Source organism: Neofelis nebulosa, chromosome 15, assembly GCF_028018385.1.
Source record: "Neofelis nebulosa isolate mNeoNeb1 chromosome 15, mNeoNeb1.pri, whole genome shotgun sequence".
Lineage (NCBI taxonomy): Eukaryota > Metazoa > Chordata > Mammalia > Carnivora > Felidae > Neofelis > Neofelis nebulosa.
In genome coordinates this window covers 74,756,374-74,776,232 of record NC_080796.1, presented here as the reverse complement: position 1 = coordinate 74,776,232, position 19,859 = coordinate 74,756,374, and the positions used below count along the sequence as shown (strand labels likewise).

Here is a 19,859-nt window from a genome sequence, read left to right as displayed (position 1 = left end):
CGGGGGCGGAGCCGCGGCTCCCCCGGGGGCGGGGCCTGGCCCTGCGCCCCCGGGGCGGGGGCGGGACGGGGCGGGGCCTGGTGGCGGCCCGGCGCGGCGGGGTGCGCCAGGCAGACCCGGCGGCCGAGGTTCCTCGGCGCGCGGCCCAGCACCTGCTGCCCTCGCCCGGCCCCGGGCGCCGCTGCCATGCGGCTGGCGCTGCTCTGGGCCCTGGGGCTCCTGGGCGCAGGCAGCCCCCTGTCCTCCCGGCCGCTCCCGGATCGAGGTGAGTGCCCGGCCCGCGGTGGGCGGGGGGACAGACTGGGAGAAGGCACGGGGAAGTCGGGAGGCACTGGGGGTCGGCCGGAGACCCGGGGAGACCCCTTGGCCAGAGCGCGGCCCGCCCTGCCTCGATGTCTTGGGCGATGGAGGGGGATGCCGGTCCCCCTGCGCGGTCATCCTGTGCGCGGTCCCCGCGGACACTTCCAGGCTCCGGCGCCGGGCACCAAAGGGCCCGGCCCAGCGCCCCCTCAGGATGGTGGGAGACGGTCGCTGCTCCCCAGGACTGACGTCTTCGCCCCTCTGGGGCCTAGCCGACCATCCTGCCCGGTGCCAGGGCGCCGAGTGGGCACGGCCCGGAGGGTTTGGCGAAGAGGACTCTTCCTTATCCAGGGCCCGGGCGGTCACGGCGCCCCTCACCCCGTGTTGATGCCACCAAAAACCTGGCGGAGCTGGCGGGTGGGGACGCGGGAGGAGCCGGGGGCGGGGGGGGGGGGGGTGCGGGCGGAGAGTCGGCCTGGAAAGAGGCTGACACCAACTCCTCCTAGGAACTTTCACTTCCCGCTGCGTCTCTGGCCACGGACTGGGATGGCAGGCGGGGGTGGGCTGTGCGGAGGAGACAGGGCCGTTGTGGGGACGGAGGAGGGGGGGGATGTTGGGAGCAGGGAGGAGCTGAGCTGTGGCGAGCGGGTGTGCCTGGCTGGGTCTGAGGGATGTTTAGGGAGGGGTGTTTGCACTGCGCACCCAGAGATGGGCGTTCCCGCAGCTCCGATGTGAGGAAAGGGGAGGGTGAGTGGGCACCGGGCCACAAGGCTTCGCCCAGGCCTGAGAGGGGGCGTTCCTGGGGGGGGGTGATTGGGAGGGAGTGGGAAGGGGGCTCCCCGTGAGAGCCTGGGGGGACAGGGAGGGGGCCCCAGGCGGGGCAAGCTGAACTTTCTCTGGGGACGTGCAGGTGGGGTAGGGGTGAAAGTGAGGGGTGGGGGTGGAGAGAAGCCCCTCTCCTGGGGCTTGCTCCTTTAAGTCCCAGAATGCAGTGCAGGAGTCCTTCCAGCCAAGAAGGGCCCTGAGTGGCCACAGGCACCGGCTGTGCCCAGCGCCAGGGACTGGCTCGCTCAGCACTCTCTTGGGGTGTCCTGGGGACCCTGCAGGTGGCCCTGTGGAGGAGCAGACAAGGCCAGAGAGGGCCCTGGGTGGACACTCGGAGCCCCAGATCTTTCAAGACAGCCCCACACTCAGCCTAGCGGAGATGCTCCAGGTGAGCCCCCCTGTCCCTTCAAGCACAGAACACAGTCCCTGCCGCCCCCATAACCAGCCCTCTCTGAGGAGCAGGTGAGTGGACCTCATGTGGCACGGCCACCCCAGGTCTGGCTGCCCCTCTGGCCACACCCCAGCACCTGGCTTCGCTTACCCCCTCTCCCCCAACACGCATCTGCCAGCCTCAGCCCCACCCGACCCCGTCCATCTCCTGGGGAGACCCTGAGGCCAGACTTGCCTTCAGGGTCTCACTCTGCGGGTTTTCTCAGTGGGGGAAGGTCAGGGCCTCACCAGGCACCCCCCTCCCCAATTCCAACGCTGAGTCAGAGGAAGGGCTGGGGCGTGCGCCAGCTCTTCCATGATGCTTCCTCTCTGGGCAGGAAGCCGAGAAGGGGCGGCTCAGATACCTTCCTTGACCTCGCACACAGCCCCCCAGAACAATGCCCCAGGCCGGGCAGGGCTTCCTGGCCCCTCCCTCGGGACCCCCCCCCCCTCCAGTGACCTAATCGTTGGTACTCTCCTAAGGGTCTGAGGTTTTCTGGTTAGAGACGGATGGGAGTTTCAGGCAGGGCCAGGGAGGTGACATACCCTCTGGTGCCCGCAGACCAATCTGCCTGAGGCTCTGCGGATCAGATTGGAATTGGACGGTGACAGTCATACCCTGGAGCTGCTGCAGAATAGGTAACAATGACGGTGGTAACGACAATAACAGCACAAGTAGCAACCGTAGGTGACATTTACTAAGTGCTCGAACTCTCTTAATCCTTCCAACAACCTATAAGGTAAATGCTATGATGTTGCTGTTTTCATTTTACATATGAAGAAGTCAAGGCACAGAGAGGTTACATAACCTGCCCAAGGTCACACAGCTAGCGTGTGGTAAAAACCAGGTTGGGACCCAGATAGCCTGGCAGAGTTTGTGGCCCGACCGCTCCACTCTGCAGCCTCGGGGGGAACCCTGGCCCCCAGCCACCCCTTACCACCTCTGGACCTCAGGATGTCGCCGTACCGCCCTGGGAGGCGACTGGCATTGCCTCCGTTTTTCTTCACTCCACAGGGAGCTAGTCCCAGGCCGCCCACACCTGATGTGGTACCGGCCCGACGGCACCCGTGTGGCCAGCGAGGGACACGCTCTGGTGAGTCTAGTGTCCTGTCTCCGGCCCGAGGGCGGCGCCAGGGGCCAGATGGAGGGTGTCATCCCTAAGGGATGTGGGGTGCACCTTCACCAGCCTTCACCAGCCTTCACCGACAGGCTAGCTAGCCTCGGGGGCTCCAGCCCTGGCCTTTGGGGTAGCGCTGACCTTTCTCTGCTGTAGGACAGCTGCTGCTACCAGGGAGCGGTACGGGGCCACGTGGGCTCCTGGGCATCCGTGTGCACCTGCTCAGGGCTCAGGTACAGAGGGCGCATCCCACCAGGGTGGAGAGAGCGAGGCTGTGTGAGGTGTGGAGCTGAGAGGTCTTCTGCCTTCCTGCCTCCTCCCAGGGGTCTGGTGGTCCTGTCCCCCGAGAGAAGCTACACCTTGGAGCTGGGGCCCGGGGACCTGCGAGCCGCCCCCATCATCTCCCGGACCCGAGACCTCCTCCTGCCAGGCCGCACCTGTGGGTTGAGCGGGCACGCATCTGTGGCCACGCGGGCTCCCCAGGAGCGGCCCCGGGGACGGCGCCACAGCCACGTGCGCAGTCGTCGGGTGAGGATGACGGCAAGAGGCCAGGCTTCTGTTGTCCCTGAGGGCCAGGCCCCGGACCCTCAGAGATCTTGGTTTCCAATACCTTCTAAGGAGCTGTTGCCCTGGGTCGGGCCCTGTGTGAACATAATCTCCTCTCCTCCTCCCGAAACCCTGGGAGGTTCGGGCTGGCAATAGCTCCGTCTTTGTTAGAAAACCACCTCAGAGAGAGAGAGAGGCAGTGACTTGCCCAAAGCTGTTCAACCACGAAATGACATACGCGGGGTTTAGACGCAGGGACCTGACTCAGACTCTTCATGGGCCGTATGATCCCGTGTGCGGAGAGTGCTTGGCTACAGACCACACAGTCACCAGGCATAAGGCAGTATGAGTCCAGCTCCCTCGTTTATAAATTGGGGAGAATAAGCTACTTACTCTCTAGGGTTACTGTGGAGCTTAAACGAGTCTATATCCATCTATCAAGTATCTATATGGTGCTTAAACTGTGCCTGAGATAGGTAAATATACGATGGTGTTGGCTATTATTATTTACTTCTTAAAGTTTATTTATTGTGTTTTTTTTTAACGTTTATTTTTGAGAGAGAGACAGGCCTTGAGTGGGGGGCGGAGCAGAGAGAGAGAGAGAGAGAGACACAGAATCCGAAGCAGGTTCCAGGCTCTGAGCTGTCAGCACAGAGCCCGACGCGGGGCTTGAACACACGAACTGTGAGATCATGGCCTGAGCCGAAGTCGGACGCTTAACCGACTGAGCCACCCAGGTGCCCCCTATTTATTGTTTTGGCTGTTTTTAGTAATCTCTGTACCCAGTGTGGGGCTCAGACTCACGACCCCCGAGATCAAGAGTCGCATGCTCATCCGACTGGGCCAGCCGGGCGCCCCTAGTATTATTTTTTTTAATTCAGGAAAAGTACTGAGTTTGGAGCCAGAGAAGCAAGGCTCTACTCCCAGCTTCATGACCTACTTCTCGGTCCACCTTGGGCAAGTCCCTGGCCTCTCAGGCTCTCAGGGGTCCCTCTGTGAAACGGGCTCTCTGCTCTCCTCCACTGGAGCACACAGGGTGGGAGCGGACACAGCTCGGGCAGCCCCGCGTGGCCCCGGCGTGAGGAGTGTGCTTGACACCCCTTCTTGTCCTCAGCGGACGCGGGACGTGGTGGCAGAGACCAAGGTTATTGAGCTGGTGCTCGTAGCCGACCATTCTGAGGTGAGCTTGCGAGCACCGTGTGTCCTGCCCCCCCCCCCCCAGTGCCGCGTCTGCTCCTTATCATGGTCGTTTCCCTTGAGCCGCAGGTCCAGAGGTACCCGGACTTCCAGTACCTGCTGACCCGCATGCTGAAGGTGGCCTTTCTCCTGGACACCGTGAGTGCCGGGCCCAGCAGCAGCCGGACGGCCCTGTGGCCGCGGGGACCCTTCTCCTGAGCCCCCATTCTCTTTCAGTTCTTCCGGCCCCTGAACGTCCGGGTGGCGCTGGTGGGCCTGGAGGCCTGGAGCCAGCGTGACCTGGTGGAGATCAGCCGGGACCCCGGCCTCACGCTACACAACTTCCTGCGCTGGCGTCGGGAAGACTTACTGCCTCGACTGCCCCACGACAGCGCCCAGCTCGTGACGTAAGACCCCAGGCTGCGCCCCAGCTCCCCGCCTGCGGCCCTGAAGCTCTGGGCTGACCTGTGGCCCTGCGATCCCACAGTGCCACCTCGTTCTCCGGGCCCGCGGTGGGCATGGCCACTCAGAATTCCATCTGCTCTCCCGACCTCTCGGGGGGTGTGAACATGGTGAGCGATGCCGGGGCCCTCGCACGTCGCTTCCTCCATGTGCCCCCCCCAACCCCACCGAGTTACCTACCCCAAAACCGCGGATGTGGGGACGGGGGGGTGGGGTGGGGAGGACGGCGGGTAGGACGTGGCCCCTGCTGTCACAGCACCGTTACGTGGGGGCTTCACCTGTGAGGGCACCTCGCAGGGGAGGAGGGGGTGGCTGAGGCCCACAGAACAGAGGCGAGCGCCCAGGGCCACACGTAGGGGACAGGAACAGAGCTGAGCGAGCTCTAAGCCTTCCCACCACCCAGGCCCGGGCTCTCCTCCTACTCCAGAAGCAGTGAAGGAGGGAGGCTGAGCGCCCAAGAGGTCAGATGAGGAGAGAACAAGAGAGTCAGGCTGGTGCTGGACCTGGGGTGTCCCCTCCCCAATGCCAGGACCACTCCACCAGCGTCCTGGGGGTTGCGTCCTCCATAGCTCACGAGCTGGGCCACAGCCTGGGCCTGGACCACGACTTGCCAGGGAACAGCTGCCCCTGCCCGGGCCCGGCCCCGGCCAAGAGCTGCATCATGGAGGCCTCCACAGAGTGAGTGGCTGCAGGACGCACAGCGGGGAGGGGCAGGGGCAGGGGGTGGCTGCAGCCCTAACCTCTCCCCTACCGTCCCCAGCTTCCTGCCAGGCCTCAACTTCAGCAACTGCAGCCGGCGGGCCCTGGAGGAGGCTCTCCTGGAGGGGATGGGCAGCTGCCTCTTCGAACGGCAGCCCGGCCTGCCCTCTATGGCCGCTGTCTGCGGAAATATGTTGGTGGAGCCGGGCGAGCAGTGTGACTGTGGCTTCCCGGACGTGAGCCCCTCGCCCAAAGCCCTGCCCCACTCACTCCTGTGCCCTGGCCCTGGCTCACTACCCCGCTCCGAGCCTCCAGAGCCCCTTCGTGGGCTCTAAAGGGCCGGCCCGTTCCTCTCCGCCCCTCCCCGCCTGCAGGGACACCATGCATGTCATTGGGCTCTGGCCTTTACTTGCCGCTGCGTCCTTCTGATGGCTGCCCTGGGCGGAGGGGAGGAGGTAGGCTCTCGGGCCCAGCCCGCCCTGACGCAACCCCCCACCCCCACCCCGTGCCCCCAGGAATGCACCGACCCCTGTTGCGATGACGTCACCTGCCAGCTGAGGCCTGGGGCGCAGTGCGCGTCCGGCGGGCTCTGTTGTCAGGATTGCCAGGTGGGCACGGACCGGTCCGGCCGCCACAGCTCACCCGCCCGGGGCCACGGCGGGAAGGGTCCCTGTGGCCCCCAGGGCCGGGCTGGACCTGCCCGGCACCCCTTCTGACCCTCCCCCACCCCCCTAGCTGCGCCCAGCCGGCTGGCAGTGCCGCCCCGCCAGAGGGGACTGTGACCTCGCGGAGTTCTGCTCGGGAGACAGCCCCCAGTGCCCTCCTGACGTCAGCCTGGGCGACGGTGAGCCGTGCGCGGGGGGCCAGGCTGTGTGCGTGCAGGGGCGCTGCGCTTCCTATGCCCAGCAGTGCCAGGCTCTCTGGGGACCCGGGGCCCAGCCCGCCGCACCGCGCTGCCTCCTTACCGCCAACACGAGAGGCGATGCCTTCGGGAGCTGTGGACGCAGCCCTGATGGCAGCTACGTGTCCTGTGCCCCTAAGTAAGTGACGAAACCTGGATTCTCCTCTGGGTTTGTGGGGGCCTCGGCCTGACCCTGCACCTCCTCCCTCACCTCAGAGATGCCATGTGCGGGCAGCTCCAGTGCCAGGGGGGTCGGGCCCGGCCGCTGCGGGGCTCAGCCCGGGATCTACACTGGGAGATACTAGAGGCCAACGGGACCCAGCCGAAGCTGAACTGCAGCTGGGTCCACCTGGACCTGGGCAATGACGTGGCCCAGCCCCTCCTGACTCTGCCCGGCACAGCCTGTGGTCCTGACCTGGTGAGCAGTCCCAAGGGGGCAAGACCAGGAGGGGGAGGGGTGTCGGGACCACGGCGAGCAGTGCCCGGGCCTCTCTGTCCACCCGTGTAAAAGGCACAGACTCTGAGGGGGGTTCAGATCCTCTCTTTGGCCCGAGCGAAGTCCTGTCCTCCCGTGGGCCTCGGTTTCTCCATCCGCCACTCAGCCGCGCTGGCCTCCCAGGGTCAGTGAAGCTTCGTGAGAACCTGATCTTTGTTCTTCCTCCCCTGGGCAGGTGTGCATTGACCGTCGATGCCAGCCCGTGGGTCTCCTGGGAGCGCAGGAATGTCGAAGCAAGTGCCATGGGCACGGGGTGAGCTGGCCTGGGGGAGACGGTGTGGGGGGGGGGAGCAGGCAGCCTCCGGGGACGAGAACGGTGACAGGCTGGGAAACACACACACCTAGCTTCCGATCCTTGCTCTGCTGCTGCCTAGCTGTGTGACTTCAGGCAGATTATTAACCTCTCTGAGCTCAGCCTCCTCGACTATCCAGTGGGCAGGATAATAGTACCCAGTTCCTGGTGCATGAGAGGACATGGGGGTTTCCGGTACAGTGCCCGGCACGGAGAAGGCGCTCGAGGGGCTAGTTTGGTTTCACCTGGTCTACCGTGGATAAACTGTCCCTCTCTCCATCCCATCACCCCGGCACACCTCCCGGTTGTGCACTTAGGAGCTCCTGAAAAGCTGGGACAGGGGAACGGGCCCCTCGTTACTCAGCCTGTACCCCTAGGTCTGCGACAGCAAAGGACACTGCCGCTGCGAGGAGGGCTGGGCGCCGCCGGACTGTGCCAATCGCAGCAGAGGTGGGGGGGGAGGGGGAGGGGAGAGGGGAGACGGCACAGTGGCTTCCTTACCCCCCCCCCCCGCCCTTTCCTGACCCCTTGGGGTTCTCTGATCACTTCCTCCTCCCCACCTGCCACCCCTTCCTGGGTGTAGGATCCTAGCCCCACCCGCCTTCTCCCCACAGCAACCAGCTCCCTGACCACAGGGCTGCCTCTCAGCCTCCTGCTGTTGGTGGCCCTGATGCTCCTGGGCGCCAGCTACTGGCACCGTGCCCGCCTGCGCCAACGGCTCTGTCAGCTCAAAGGCCCCAGCTGCCAGTACAGGTACCAGGCTCTTTGCCGCCGCTCCCTCGACCGCCCTGCGGCACACGACGGCCGTGGGGTCCTGCCCCACCCCGTCTGCAGCGCCCCCCACCGGCTTCCGATCGCCAGCCCCTCGGACCGCTCCCCCCACACCTCCCTTCTCTACACACGCCCCGTAACTCTTCACCTCACACAGAGACGCACGGAGGGCAGCCGGGGAGCCCCTGTGCTAAGTGGGGCCCTCCCTCCGGCTCATCACCCCCCCCCCCGCCCCCGCCTCCCCAGTCTGACTGGGCTAAACCCTTGCTCTCCAAGGGGCTGCGTCCACTGCACTCAAGGGTTGTGTGCGGGTGGAGAGCGTGGTCTGACGCTGGGCCCCCTGCCTCCTTTTCTCCATGTCCAGGGCAGCCCAGTCTGGTCCCCCAGAACGCCCAGGACCCCCGCAGAGGGTCCTGCTGATGCCAGGTGCCAAGGTGAGTCATGGATACCAGAGGAGAGAGGCCCCACCTTGTCCAAGCGTCCGGCTTGGGCCCTGGGGCGGGGGTACTGAAGGCCCTAGACTCAGAGAGAGTCTCACACTGCCCAAGAGTCGGCCAGAGGAGTCAGGGCCAGCCCTCCCCCACTCCCCTGGCTGCAGGCCCAGAAGCAGAGTCCAGCCTGCAGTGGGGAGGGGCAGTCACCTAGAGGAGGGTCCGCTGAGCTCTCTGAGCTGGCCAAGCTGGTGGCTGTGAGAGGTGGGTCTGCGGATGCTCCCAGAGGGGCCCCTGGAGGACGAGGGGGGTGGTGCTCAGAAGGGGCCCTGGGTGTGCCACACCCTGATGAGGCCCAGGACACCATGGGTAGGAGGGCTGGTGAGTGCCCCCTGAGCCCCCGGCAGGGGTGTGGGGGGTGGTCTGCATGCCAGCTCCACCACTTGTCCGTCACCCCCTCTGCACACAATTGGATAACAGCATGCACTGCGCCCCCCGCCCCAGGGACCCTGGCTGCCCCGCCCGCAGGCACTGACCCCTCTCTGCCCACATCTGTCTCTGTGCTCCCCCCCCCACCCCGCCCCCACCCTGCCTGTCTGCTCCTCCTGCTCTCTCAGCAGGCCAGTGCTCTTGGCTTCCCGGCTCCCCCTTCCAGGCCGCTGCCTCCTGACCCTGTGCCCAAGAGACTCCAGGTAAATCCAGGCCAGGCCCCGCCCTCGCCCAGGGCAGGTGGGAGGCTTGGTGCCCAGCTGCAGCTCTCACCCTGGTCCCCTGCCAGTGGCGCTCTTCATTAGGGGACCGGGGTGCCCCTCAGCCTTCAGACACTCTGAGCCCCAGAATCAGCAAAGGGTGAGCCTCCTGCCTTGGTTTCTACCGCCATCTGGTGGTCAGTGGCAGGACTGCAGCTGGCCAGGGACACCACTCTGACCCGTGCCTTCCTCCCCTGAGGCTTCTGCTGGCAGGCACCCAAGCCCTGTGCGCATGTCCCCATTCTCTCCTGCCCCCTGGCTGACTTTGCATGTTGACCTGAACCCCTCAAGAGTACCACTGCATGCCTCTTGCCCCTGGCTGTGCTCTCACAGCACTGCCCCTCTCTCTGTCCAGGCTGAGCTGGATGACCGACCCAATCCCCCCACCCGCCCTCTGCCCGCTGACCCGGTGGTGAGGCACCCTAAGGTAACAGTGTGGGGAGAGAAGGGCACGGCCTCTCCCCCACCCAGGGCTGTGGTGCTAATAGCCGTGGCAGTGGTGGCCATGGTGAGATGCCCCCTCTGTGCCTAAGGGCACATCCGCTGATGCCCTTTACCGGTGACAGGTTTGTTTGGAGACAGAGGTGACCTCTGAAGCCGGCCCCACAAGCTGGTGTTCCCTAAAAACCAGGTGGGCACCATGACATCCCCTCCCAAGCTAGCCTCCTGCCTTCTCTCCCACTCACAGGGGCCCGCCAAGCCCCCACCCCCGAGGAAGCCATTGCCTGCCAACCCCCAGAGCCGGTGCCCTTTGGGTGACCTGCCTGGCCCAGAAACTGGAATCCAACCCGTAGTGGTACCGTCCAGGTAGGCGAGCAGGGGCGCGGAGGATGGGTGGGAGGGGCGAATGGTCTGGGGAAAGGGCACCTCTGATCTCTGTGCTTGGCGTCTGCACCCCAGACCTGCACCGCCGCCCCCAGCAGCGTCCTCGCTCTACCTCTGACCTCTGCTGAGGTTTCCCGGCCTGCCACCCGGACCTAGGACTTCAAGAGGCGACCAGTCCCTGGAGTCCCCGGTGATGACTGAGGGAGCCGGAGCCTGGACCCCGGACACTGCCACGGGCCGCTGAGCAGCACTCTAGGGACCCGCTCACGCCATGGAAGCTGGGGTTGGGGAGGGGCTGGGCGCTGGACTGGGCTGAGGGAGGTGCACACAGCCTGTCCCTGCTCTGGTGCAATAAACAGTGAGGTCTGGGCAGCGCGCCTCGGAGTTTGTCGGCTGTGGGAAGGCCGGGTCGCCCCTGCTGCGGTTCCAGGTCTGTCCGCCAGGAGGCGCTGCCACCTCGGACGAAGGCGGGCCGGGGAAGGCGAGAGTCCGCGGCCGGCTCGGCGCGTGTCCCCGGGATGCTCGCGGCTCGTTTCTGCCCGGCCTGGGAGGCCTGTGCGCACTGCAGTACCACGGGGAGTTGTAAAACCCCGTGCCACCCGCCAGTCGCCAAGTCCTCGCCCCCAGGTCTGCGCGGCCCCCACAGGCGGCTATCAACCAAGCGGCCAAGCCGTCCCCACCCCCTGACCAGTGGCTGGGAAAAGTGGATCTGGCTGGTGTTGTCAGAGCCCCGGAGCCGGGGCGGGGCGGGGCGGCGGCTCCCACGATCCCAAGGCCGTGCACCTGCCTCCTCCCCCCCCCCCCCCCACCACCCCGCGCCCCACCTGAGGGCTTGGGAACAAAGGTGCATTGTATAGGGCGCAATCGGCCTCATTATTTCGTTTTCGGGAATGGGGCTGCGCGGGCCCCCAGCCCAGAACGAAGGTGTGGGGCGGAAGGGGGCAAGCGCCAAGCCCGAGATGGGCACGAGCTCACCACTAAGGCCCTGTACGGGGGAATGGGGGCGGGCGAAATCCCAGGAGGCGATCCGTCCCTTCCGACACTCGCGCTATCCCTGGACCGGCATTAAAAAATGGGCAACATTCTCAGGTAGAGGCGGACGGGCTTTTGGAGACCCTCGCCGGCCTCTTGGGGCCAGAGGGCGCGTGCTCCTATTTCAGTCCCCCCAAATTGCAATAAGGCCTCCTACCCGGTACTAACTTAGACATGAAAGGCGCGACCTCCCTAAAACGGACTCCCAGCAGCGGACCACGTCGCCCCTCCCGCCCCCTCGCGACGCGGCGCAGCCGGGGTCGGAGCGGGGTGAACCCGGCGTGCGCCTCGGAGCGCAGGGGGTTAACAGGAGTTGGCTCTGAGCGGAGAGGCGGGGGTGCGCCCCCATTGGTGGAAAGTTACCCGGGGGCGTGGCCCGCGAGTCTCCGCACCCCACCCCCAGCCCCGCACCGCCCCCCCCCCCCCCCCACCTCCACTTTGTACCTTTCTCGCCGCGGCAGCGAAGCGGGCCGGGACCGGCCGGACCAGACCAGAGCGGACCCCGGGGGCGATGCGGCTGCTGCCCCTGCTGCGGACTGTCCTCTGGGCCGCGCTCCTCAGCTCCCCGCTGCGAGGGGGCTCCGGCCTCCGCCACGCCGTCTACTGGAACTCCAGTAACCCCAGGTAGCCGGGCCGAACCCAGGCGGCGGCGGGCCGGGCCTGCGCGCTCCCGGGCCGGGCGCGCGTCCCACTCTCGCTCCGTGCGCGGCGCCGCCTGCGCCCGGCCGCGCGCCGGGGCTCCTTTGTTTGAGCCGGCGGGGGAGGGGGAGGGGAGGGGCGAGGCGCGCCCCGGGCTCCCCCCGCCCGCACGTGTTGGGGGGCGGGCGGAGGACCCCGGCTCCGCGGGCGGATGGTGGGACCTGGGAGAGCGGGGAGCTGGGTGGGGGGGGGGCCTCGGCCTGCGCTCCGAGCCCCGCCCCCTCGCTTCTGGCCTCTCTCCGGCTGATCCCCCCGCCCTCCTGCCCGAGCCGGGGCGCGCGGTCTGGAGAGGGAGGGAGGGGGCTTTACTCTCGTGAAAGAGCGTGGTTGAAGCTCCTGCTTGCTGGGCCTCCCCTCTGGCGCTCGCCGTCTCCTGATCTCATTCGCTGTCTCTGCTTTCATCTCCGTCACTATCCGCCCTTCTAATTCTGTCCAGTCCCGGCCCAGCCCTTCCAGTTGAATCACCTTCGGGCGAGTCGGTTGACCTCTCCAACCTCAGTTATCTCGTCTGTAAAATGGGCTCATAACACCTGGTACCCCGGGAAATCGGGCTGGCTGGCTGAGGTCACGTGTGCAAACGAGGTGCAGGCTGTGCAGATAAAAATCATTATTTCTTTCTCCCAAGCCTTTGAACCTCGGTATTTTCGAGTGTTTTCATCTTCTTCCCCAGCTCTCCGTGCCTCTCTCTGCTTTCTCCATCTGTTTGCCTTTCTGATACTTGAGACAATCTGTGACTGTGCATTTGCTCACTCACCGACAGGCGTTACACAGTGTGCGGTGTGCCAGGGCGTGTGCTAGGATGCGGGCTGTAGGGAGATAAGACCTCAGCTCTGGCCTCTTCCAGCCCCAAGACCCCCAGGGAGGGCAGCCTCCCATAGGTCATTACAATAGGAGCACCACGTGATAACAACTATTGTCCTCCAGTTCCGAATCCCCCCTCTCTGTTCCAGACCAGTGCCTCTGAATCACTTGAAGAACTCGTTAGAAACTCAGGTTCCTAGCCCCGAACCCTGAGGTTTCTGGCTCATTCATTCAATCTACGAATGCTTATTGAGTGTTTGGGCAGGACACTTTTTCAGGCACTAGGGATGATCTGGAACAAATCCAGCCAAGGCCCAGCTTGTGTTCTAGTTGGTCTGAGCTGAGCCCATGAATCTGCATTTCTAATTAGAGCTCCAGATGCAGGTGGTCCTTAGACCACCCATTGAGGGATAGCGAGAGGCCTTTCGGGAGTCAGGCTGGACTGTGTGTATGGCAGGGAAGGGGGAAGGGGGTGACAGCCCTTCCTGCTTGTCCTGGCTCCCACAGGCAGCTCCCAAGAGGTGAAGGGAGTCCTGAGTAGGCCAAAGATTGGTTCATATCTGGAAGGGCTTCTGCTCCACGTCCAACATTTCCTTGTCCTGGAAAAACAAAAAGGAGGTACCCCCATCCACTCCCTCTTTCTTTTCTGTCCTGTGGCATCTTTCCGGTATTGGACTGAGGTCTGCCAAGCAGTCTTTCTCTCTCTGTTGCTGTTGATGCGGATGCTGATCCGGGCCTCCCTCTCCGAGGCCATGACTGTGCTGCATACCCCTCCCTCCGTGCCCAGCTGCGCAGCAGCCCCAGACCTGGCATTTGTCAAGTACAGGGTGCTGTGCCAGACGCTCTGTTGGGCACTGGGGCCACAGAGCTGGGCGGCAGCTCCAACTTGAAAATGTAGGGCGTGGTGAGTGGCCTTCTCGTGTGGGAGCCTCGTGCTAGCGGGCACTGCGGTCCCTTCACCTCTCAAGACCTGTAGTGGTTACGTCCCCCATTTCTCGACTGTCTCTCAAGAGTTGTCAGGCTGGGAAGCGCAGACCCTCCCGAGCCGCTCCCTCTCCAGTGGGTGGGGGAGAGGCTGGCGGGGGCCATGGGGAGGGGTCTCTCCGGCCCTTACGCCCCGGGTGCCCTGTGCCCTGCCCCTTCAGCCCACACCTGCCTTATGCCTGCAGGCTGCTCGGAGGAGACGCGGTGGTGGAGCTGGTCCTCAACGACTACCTAGACATCTTCTGCCCGCATTACGATGGGCCAGGGCCCCCGGACGGCCCCGAGACGTTTGCTTTATACATGGTGGACCGGCAGGGCTATGAGGCCTGCCAGGCCCAGGGGCCGGGCGCCTTCAAGCGCTGGGAGTGCGCCCTCCCTTTCGCTCCCTTTGGTCCCGTTCGATTCTCAGAGAAGATTCAGCGCTTCACACCCTTCTCCCTTGGCTTCGAGTTCTTGCCTGGAGAGACCTACTACTACATCTGTGAGTGAGGAAGGCACACTGATGGTGTCTGGGGCCGGGGTTGGGGGGGGGGGTGCGGGTGGAGGTGCGCAGGCGGCCTGAGTCTAAGACTGAGTAGGGGGTCATGTAGGGTGAGTCTCCCAAGAGGAGGAGAAAGCAGGAGGAGCCGGGGAAGGGGACATGATGGGGGCACAGGGAGTCTGGCAGCAGGTTGTGGCCCAAAGGTAAGGGCAGGCTTTCCAGGGACCTGGGAGAAGATGATCGGAAGGGTCTGAAGCAGGGTCTGAGGCGTGCGGACTAGCCTGTGCTAACGCCTTCCTCCCGATTTCCCACCACGCAGCGGTACCGGCCCCGGAGAGTTCTGGCCGCTGCCTGAAGCTCCAGGTGTCTGTCTGCTGCAAGGAGAACAGTAAGTAGGTGGGGGCAGGGCGGGCAGCCCTTCTGGGCCCCTGGGAGTGAGGAGAGTAGTGGGGAGAGTCTGGGAACACCACACCCTGAGGGGCCCAGGTGGGGCCTTTTGCTCTGTGGGAGCTTTCACTGTACCCCTTTTTAAAATTTTTTAACGTGTATTTTTGAGAAAATGTGAGTGGGGGAGGGGTAGAGGATCCGGAGCAGGCTCTGTGCTGACAGCCGCGAGCCTGCCGTGGGGCTCGAACTCACAAACAGTGAGATCGTGACCAGAGCCAGATCGGACACTCAACCGGCTGAGCCCTCCAGGCGCCCCCAACTGTACCCCTTTATGCCAGGCCAAGGGACGACATCTCCAGGGCAATAACCTTCGAGCCCTGGGCTGAACTGGGACGAGAGCGAACAGCCTAGGGGGAGGGCAGGGAGGAGGCTGCTGGCAGGGAGAGCCCATCAGTGCCACCCCCCTGCAGAGTCGGAGTCGGCCCATCCCGTCGGAAGCCCTGGAGAGAGCGGCACCTCTGGGTGGCAAGGGGGAGGGCCTCCCAGCCCTCTCTGTCTCTTGCTGCTGCTGCTCCCAATTTTGCGTCTCCTGCGAATTCTCTGAGCCCAGCGGACCCCTCCTGCCACCCCAGGAGCGACAGCCCTCCCAAGACTCCCTGGAGGAGGGCCCTCAGCATCAAGCCAGCCAGACCGATGGAAGAGTGATGGGGGCGGTCGGAGGGTCCGAGGTGACCTTCCAGGGGCTGGCCCCTTATCACAGGCTGAAGAGTTGCTGCAGGGAGCTGCACACCGCCCTGCACCCCCCCCCCGCACCCCTCCCCCGCCCCCGGAGCCCAGGCAGGACAAACACAGGGTCTCCGTCCGCTGCTTTGATGTTCTTTGCCCATCCCCCCCAGAAGGACTGGGATTTTGGTGGGATGGAATCCTTGAGCCTGTTGGGGGCCAAGACCGAAGACCCTGGGACAGGTGGATTGCCAGACCAGGGCAAGGAAGAGGCTGAGGCCTGTGCCCGGCACCCTGGGGGCCACTTCCCTGGGGCAGCATCCCCCCCCCCCCCACCCTGGGCGGGGGGTGCCACTCGCTTGTCTTCTGTGAAGACAGACTTGCCATGAGGCTGGACATCATGCCAGTTTGTATTTTTATAAGTGTCTGGACCAAACCCTCAATAAACCACCCCCCTTTTTGTTGCTCTGCCCCACCCACCGCCCTCCGGCTCCTTCCCTGGCTCCTTCCCTGACACCGGGGCTCCCTGCGGCCTCTGCTCTCAGCTTTGGCTCTGCCTGACCTCAGTGCCAGCTGTGCCCTGGCCATCGGCTCCAGGCCGAGGGCACCCCTCTGGGCGATGTGGGGTGGGTGCCAGCAGCAGCTGTACAGCCCGGCGCCCCCTCCCACCTCCCTAGCTGGCTTCCTGTGTGGGGAGGGGGCAGCTGCTCCTGACAGCCCACCTGCTCGAGGCACTGCCCAAGCCCGGGGAGCACCAAGCAGGGTGTCGGGGCAAAAGCAAGGGCTGCCAGAAAGACCGCACCCGAGTTTCAGAGCGCCTGGGTCCTGCGAGCTGGGCATCCTTCCCCCCTCCCCAAGGGCAGTCTGGGCGGTACCAGGCCTAGAACTGCGAAGGTGGGGTCAGATCAAAGCCTCCTTCCCCAGCGGCTTCTTTGTTCTTCGCTTTTATAAGGAGGAGGGGGTGGGGCCGAGGAGGGAGGGCCCCCTCTGCTCTCAGCCCCACGCCATCTCTCCCACCTCTGGCAGGCCAGGCTGTGATCCCCCCCCCCCCCCCCCCCGCCCAAACCCGACCAGAGCCCTCTTTCTGGACGTGTCCCGGGTGCAGCCAGGGGAAGGGGCGCCCCTTCCCCCGCGGCCGTTCCGCGCCCGCCCCGGTGCCCCGCAGCCCCCGCTGGCACCGTGCCGGCCCGCGTGGCACCGAGCCAGCGATCGATAGGTGGATGGTGCGCCGATTAGCTCGCCCGGCTGCGGCAGCGAGAGGCGGCGTGTGAGCGCGCGGGGGGGGGGGGGGGGGCGCAGGGGGGGGCGAAGTCTGACCTCGCAAAGCCCCCCCCCCACCCCTCACACCCAGGTCGGACCCGGGTCAGCCTCGCTGATCGCCCTGCTCTGCCTACGGGGTGGGGGGCGGCACCGCGGGCTCCAGTCGGACCCCGTCCCCCCTTCGAGGCCCCTCGCAGACCGCCCCCTCCCCCCCCCCCCCCCCGCCGTCTGCCGGTGCCGGCGCACCCGTGTGTCCGCGCCCGCAGCCCAGCCCGCGAGGGGCTGGGGGAGGACCCACGGCCCGGTCTTCTGGTCCCGGGTTCGAGCTGCGTCTCCACTGTCACGGGGGGGCGGGAGGGGGTGGTGTCCGTGCGTCGCCCTGGAAACCGAGGGCACCGCCGTCCCCCTCCTCCTCACCCCCGAGACACCGTAGCGGGGCGAGCGGGGGCGACCGCTCAATAGCCCCTGCCCACCCCTTGAGGACCGTGGGGGTCTCGCCCCGCTGCCAGCGGCCCCGACGGGGAGAAGGCGGGTGCGGGTGGCAGGTGGCCGCCCGGCTCCCCACGGGCGCCTGTGCGGACGCCTCGGCAGGCAGCCGGGCATTTGTGAGACGGCCCCTTCCCCACACCTGGCCCTGCGCGGACAGCTGGCCCGGCCCCGGGGCGTGCCCCCGACAGCAAGGGCCCGGTCGGCTCCGGCTCCCGGGGCGGAGACGGGCTGAAGGTGCGGGGCCGCCTTCCGGGTCTGGGCCCGACCCATGAGAAGGCCTCGAGGCGCGTTCCGGGGCGCGGCTCCAGGAGGCTGGGCAGGCCTGTGAGTTTTGGGGCGTCACCGATCTCCCCTGAACGCAGAGGCGCTAGACGGCCCAGGGTGGGGCCCTCGATTCGCTGGGCCCGCCCTGGTCGCTCCCGAGCAGTTGGGGGACTCTGGTCCTCTTTGCGTCACGAAGAATCGCCAGAGCCTGGGAGGGAGACTCTGCGACCCGGGGGCCTGCCCCACGCTTTCCGGGGGCGCAGAAGCGAAATCCCCAAGTTTGGGCTGTGTGACCCCTCCCTTTTTTTCTTCTCTTTCAGTGATTCCTTCCTTCCTCTACTTGTTCATTCATTCACCAAATCGTGGGCTCCCAGCGCCCTTCTTCCGGCAGGCCACTGCAGCTGGGGGCGTCGGGGGATTCCCAGCGGTGACGCAGTAGGAGAAGGGCACCCTGGCTTCCAAGTAGCCAATTGAATCCTGGGGCCTGGGGCATGAGGTCATCAGCGGTGATGCCCATTGGTTCAGGCCTGGACGTGGGGAGGGGGTCCCCATAGCAACCGACGGTGCGTCCGACCGTAACCCGGAGAGTGGTCGTTGCCGGAGCTCCGGAGGCAGCTTGGGTGGTGTTTGGGTTGGGGGCGGGGAGGCGGGGTGGAGCCCAGACCCCCCCAGGTCCCGCAGCCCTGGCCCAACCAAGCTGCTGTCGTTCTGGAGATCTTTTTCTCACTCAAAGTAATGGTCAGTGCCCCTCGCCCGGGGCAGGCAGATTGGGGGCTGGGGGAGTACGGGCGACGGCGTTGGGGTCGCGGGTGCAGAGCCGCCGCCGCTCGGAATGCTAATTCTGAGAACCTCCTGTTCTGCATCTCGTCTGCACCTCATTCGCATTCTCTTCATTTAAGGTCAAATTGAGCAGACAGCCCCACATCCCAGCCCTGTCGCGCGTCTGTATCCCGACTTTATCCCTCAGCAGCTCCGTAATCTCTCTCTTTCTCCAGTTCCTCACCCCACCCCTCTCCCAGCCGGCGGTGTCCCCTCGGGTGCGAGGGGGCGCAGCCTAGCAAGAGCGGAAAGAGAAGTCCGCCTCTCCCCCTGGACGTCTGCTGACAGATGGGGAGGGCTGGTCCCTACCGCCTAGAGACTAAACTGACAAAGCAAATGGTGGGGGAGGTGCCCGGGGCTGGGCGGGGGTCTCCGGGGCCAAGTCACCCACACGCCCAGCAGGGTGCTGGGACTAGGGCCGCCTGCTTGCGGCCAGGGGCGGGCCTGCCCACCTGTCTGGTGCCAGGACAGCTTCCTGCCTCCAATTAAACGCTAATGAGGTGTCATTAACCCTTAGCTTGCCTGCCAGCCCTCAGGTGGAGTTTAGATTCGTGGTCTCACCCCGGAACCGAGGGGCGGAGAGGAGGCCCTTTGAGGAAGCCTGGAGGCAGTGGGGCCAGGGGGCGGGGGGAGGGCCAGAAGTCTGGGCCAGAGGCCTTTGCGGCGGGCACTGCTTATGCTGTGTGCTGCTGGGGACTCCACACACGGCCGGCCCAGTGGCTGGGTGTCTTTCTTCCCCGCGCATCAATTCGGCAATGACTTGCGAATCCCCTTCCCTACTCTACTAACTAAACACCAGGCTGCATGCTGCGTGCTGGGGGTAGGCACTTGCATAAGACAAGATCCCTTCCCTGAAAGATTCTTCAGATTACTCCGGAAGACACATTGTCCAACAAATAATTATAATGCCAAGTGCAAATGCCACTACAGAGCCACGAATGAAGTGCTACGGGAAAGTGGGCTCTCAGAGAAGACTTGGGCTTTGAAGGGCAAAGTTTAAGCGGGGAGGGGATGTGGAGAACCCAGTGTGCCTGTGTGTGTGTGTGTGGGTCCGAGTGGGTCCGTGCTCAGCCTGTGCCCTCCTGGGGCTCATGTTTGCATCTGTACGTAGGTGTGAGAGTGTGTAAGTGTGCTGTCTGGACCTCTCTGTGTCTGGAATCCCTGCTCCTGAACACACACTGTGGTTTTATTACAGATCAATGTTTGCTGCGAAGCTCTCGTGCAGATTAGCCCGAACCTGCCCAGCCCAGGGGAGGGGAAGCAGGGAACCGTCCTTGGCTCTTTGGGAAGGGGTGGGCAGACACCGTCTTCACACTTGGGGGCCCAGACTCTTGGCTCCCCAGTTGGCGGCGGGCTGGCCAAGGGAGGCCAAGGGCTGCGGCCCCGGCTATGGTGGGGTGTGCCCAAGCTGTGGTGCCCTCTGTCCCCGGCTCCCCAGGGGAGACACAGAGGCTGCAACCACCACTCCCCATGAGACCTCAGGCCCCCTCCCCCAACCTGTTCTGTCTGTGGAGGAGAGGCCAGCTCAGACCTGTCTGCTGGCTCTCTCCTGCAGGGAGCGGATGTTTTCCAGGGGACTCCAGAGGGCTGGGAATGCTGGAGCCTACCAGGAGGCCTGCTACCCCACCCTGCCTTCTGAGGTGCTCTGCAGCCTGGGTTCCCCCCACCCACCCTGGGGCACCACTTCCCCAGCTCTTGCCCAGGCACAGGCATCCTCACCAGGGATGCCCTCGACCACCAGGCAGAAGGTGGGGGCTAGGGTTCTGACAATGAGGCCAGGGTCGTGGGGCAGGGGGCACTGTGATGCCGCTCAGAGACCCCACCCCAGCCCCCTCTGTCTCCTTGCAGCCACCTGCTAGAAAGCTAATTTTGGTGGCAGGAAAGAGAATAGAGTCTGGAT

At 65.2% G+C, this 19,859-nt stretch overlaps 2 protein-coding genes across 18 annotated transcripts; both read left to right on the top strand.

Annotated features, from left to right (window-relative positions):
- The first annotated feature begins 75 nt into the window (after window positions 1-75).
- On the top strand, window positions 76-10,392 carry ADAM15 (ADAM metallopeptidase domain 15). Of its 15 annotated transcripts, none has more exons than XM_058702029.1 (23): window positions 78-265; window positions 1,407-1,513; window positions 2,117-2,193; window positions 2,570-2,648; window positions 2,829-2,905; window positions 2,996-3,200; window positions 4,333-4,398; window positions 4,485-4,553; window positions 4,632-4,801; window positions 4,882-4,966; window positions 5,386-5,534; window positions 5,617-5,791; window positions 6,071-6,163; window positions 6,291-6,595; window positions 6,673-6,874; window positions 7,128-7,205; window positions 7,622-7,694; window positions 7,859-7,997; window positions 8,380-8,449; window positions 9,067-9,138; window positions 9,551-9,622; window positions 9,827-10,002; window positions 10,096-10,392. In XM_058702029.1, the coding sequence occupies exons 1-23, from the start codon at window positions 187-189 to the stop codon at window positions 10,136-10,138; spliced, it is 2,661 nt and encodes an 886-aa protein (XP_058558012.1). In that variant the 5' UTR covers window positions 78-186; the 3' UTR covers window positions 10,139-10,392. The 15 variants fall into 15 exon arrangements, with proteins under 15 accessions (XP_058558026.1, XP_058558020.1, XP_058558025.1 ...); XM_058702028.1 differs by having other exon boundaries at window positions 9,064-9,138; XM_058702030.1 differs by having other exon boundaries at window positions 79-265; window positions 9,064-9,138; window positions 9,884-10,002.
- A 115-nt stretch (window positions 10,393-10,507) lies between these two features.
- Window positions 10,508-17,736, top strand: EFNA4 (ephrin A4). Of its 3 annotated transcripts, none has more exons than XM_058702065.1 (4): window positions 10,508-11,676; window positions 13,722-14,017; window positions 14,337-14,405; window positions 17,461-17,736. In XM_058702065.1, the coding sequence occupies exons 1-4, from the start codon at window positions 11,564-11,566 to the stop codon at window positions 17,577-17,579; spliced, it is 597 nt and encodes a 198-aa protein (XP_058558048.1). In that variant the 5' UTR covers window positions 10,508-11,563; the 3' UTR covers window positions 17,580-17,736. The 3 variants fall into 3 exon arrangements, with proteins under 3 accessions (XP_058558048.1, XP_058558047.1, XP_058558046.1); XM_058702064.1 differs by lacking the exon at window positions 17,461-17,736 and adding an exon at window positions 14,875-15,602; XM_058702063.1 differs by lacking the exon at window positions 17,461-17,736 and adding an exon at window positions 14,875-15,602 and having other exon boundaries at window positions 14,337-14,409.
- The last annotated feature ends 2,123 nt before the right edge of the window (window positions 17,737-19,859 follow it).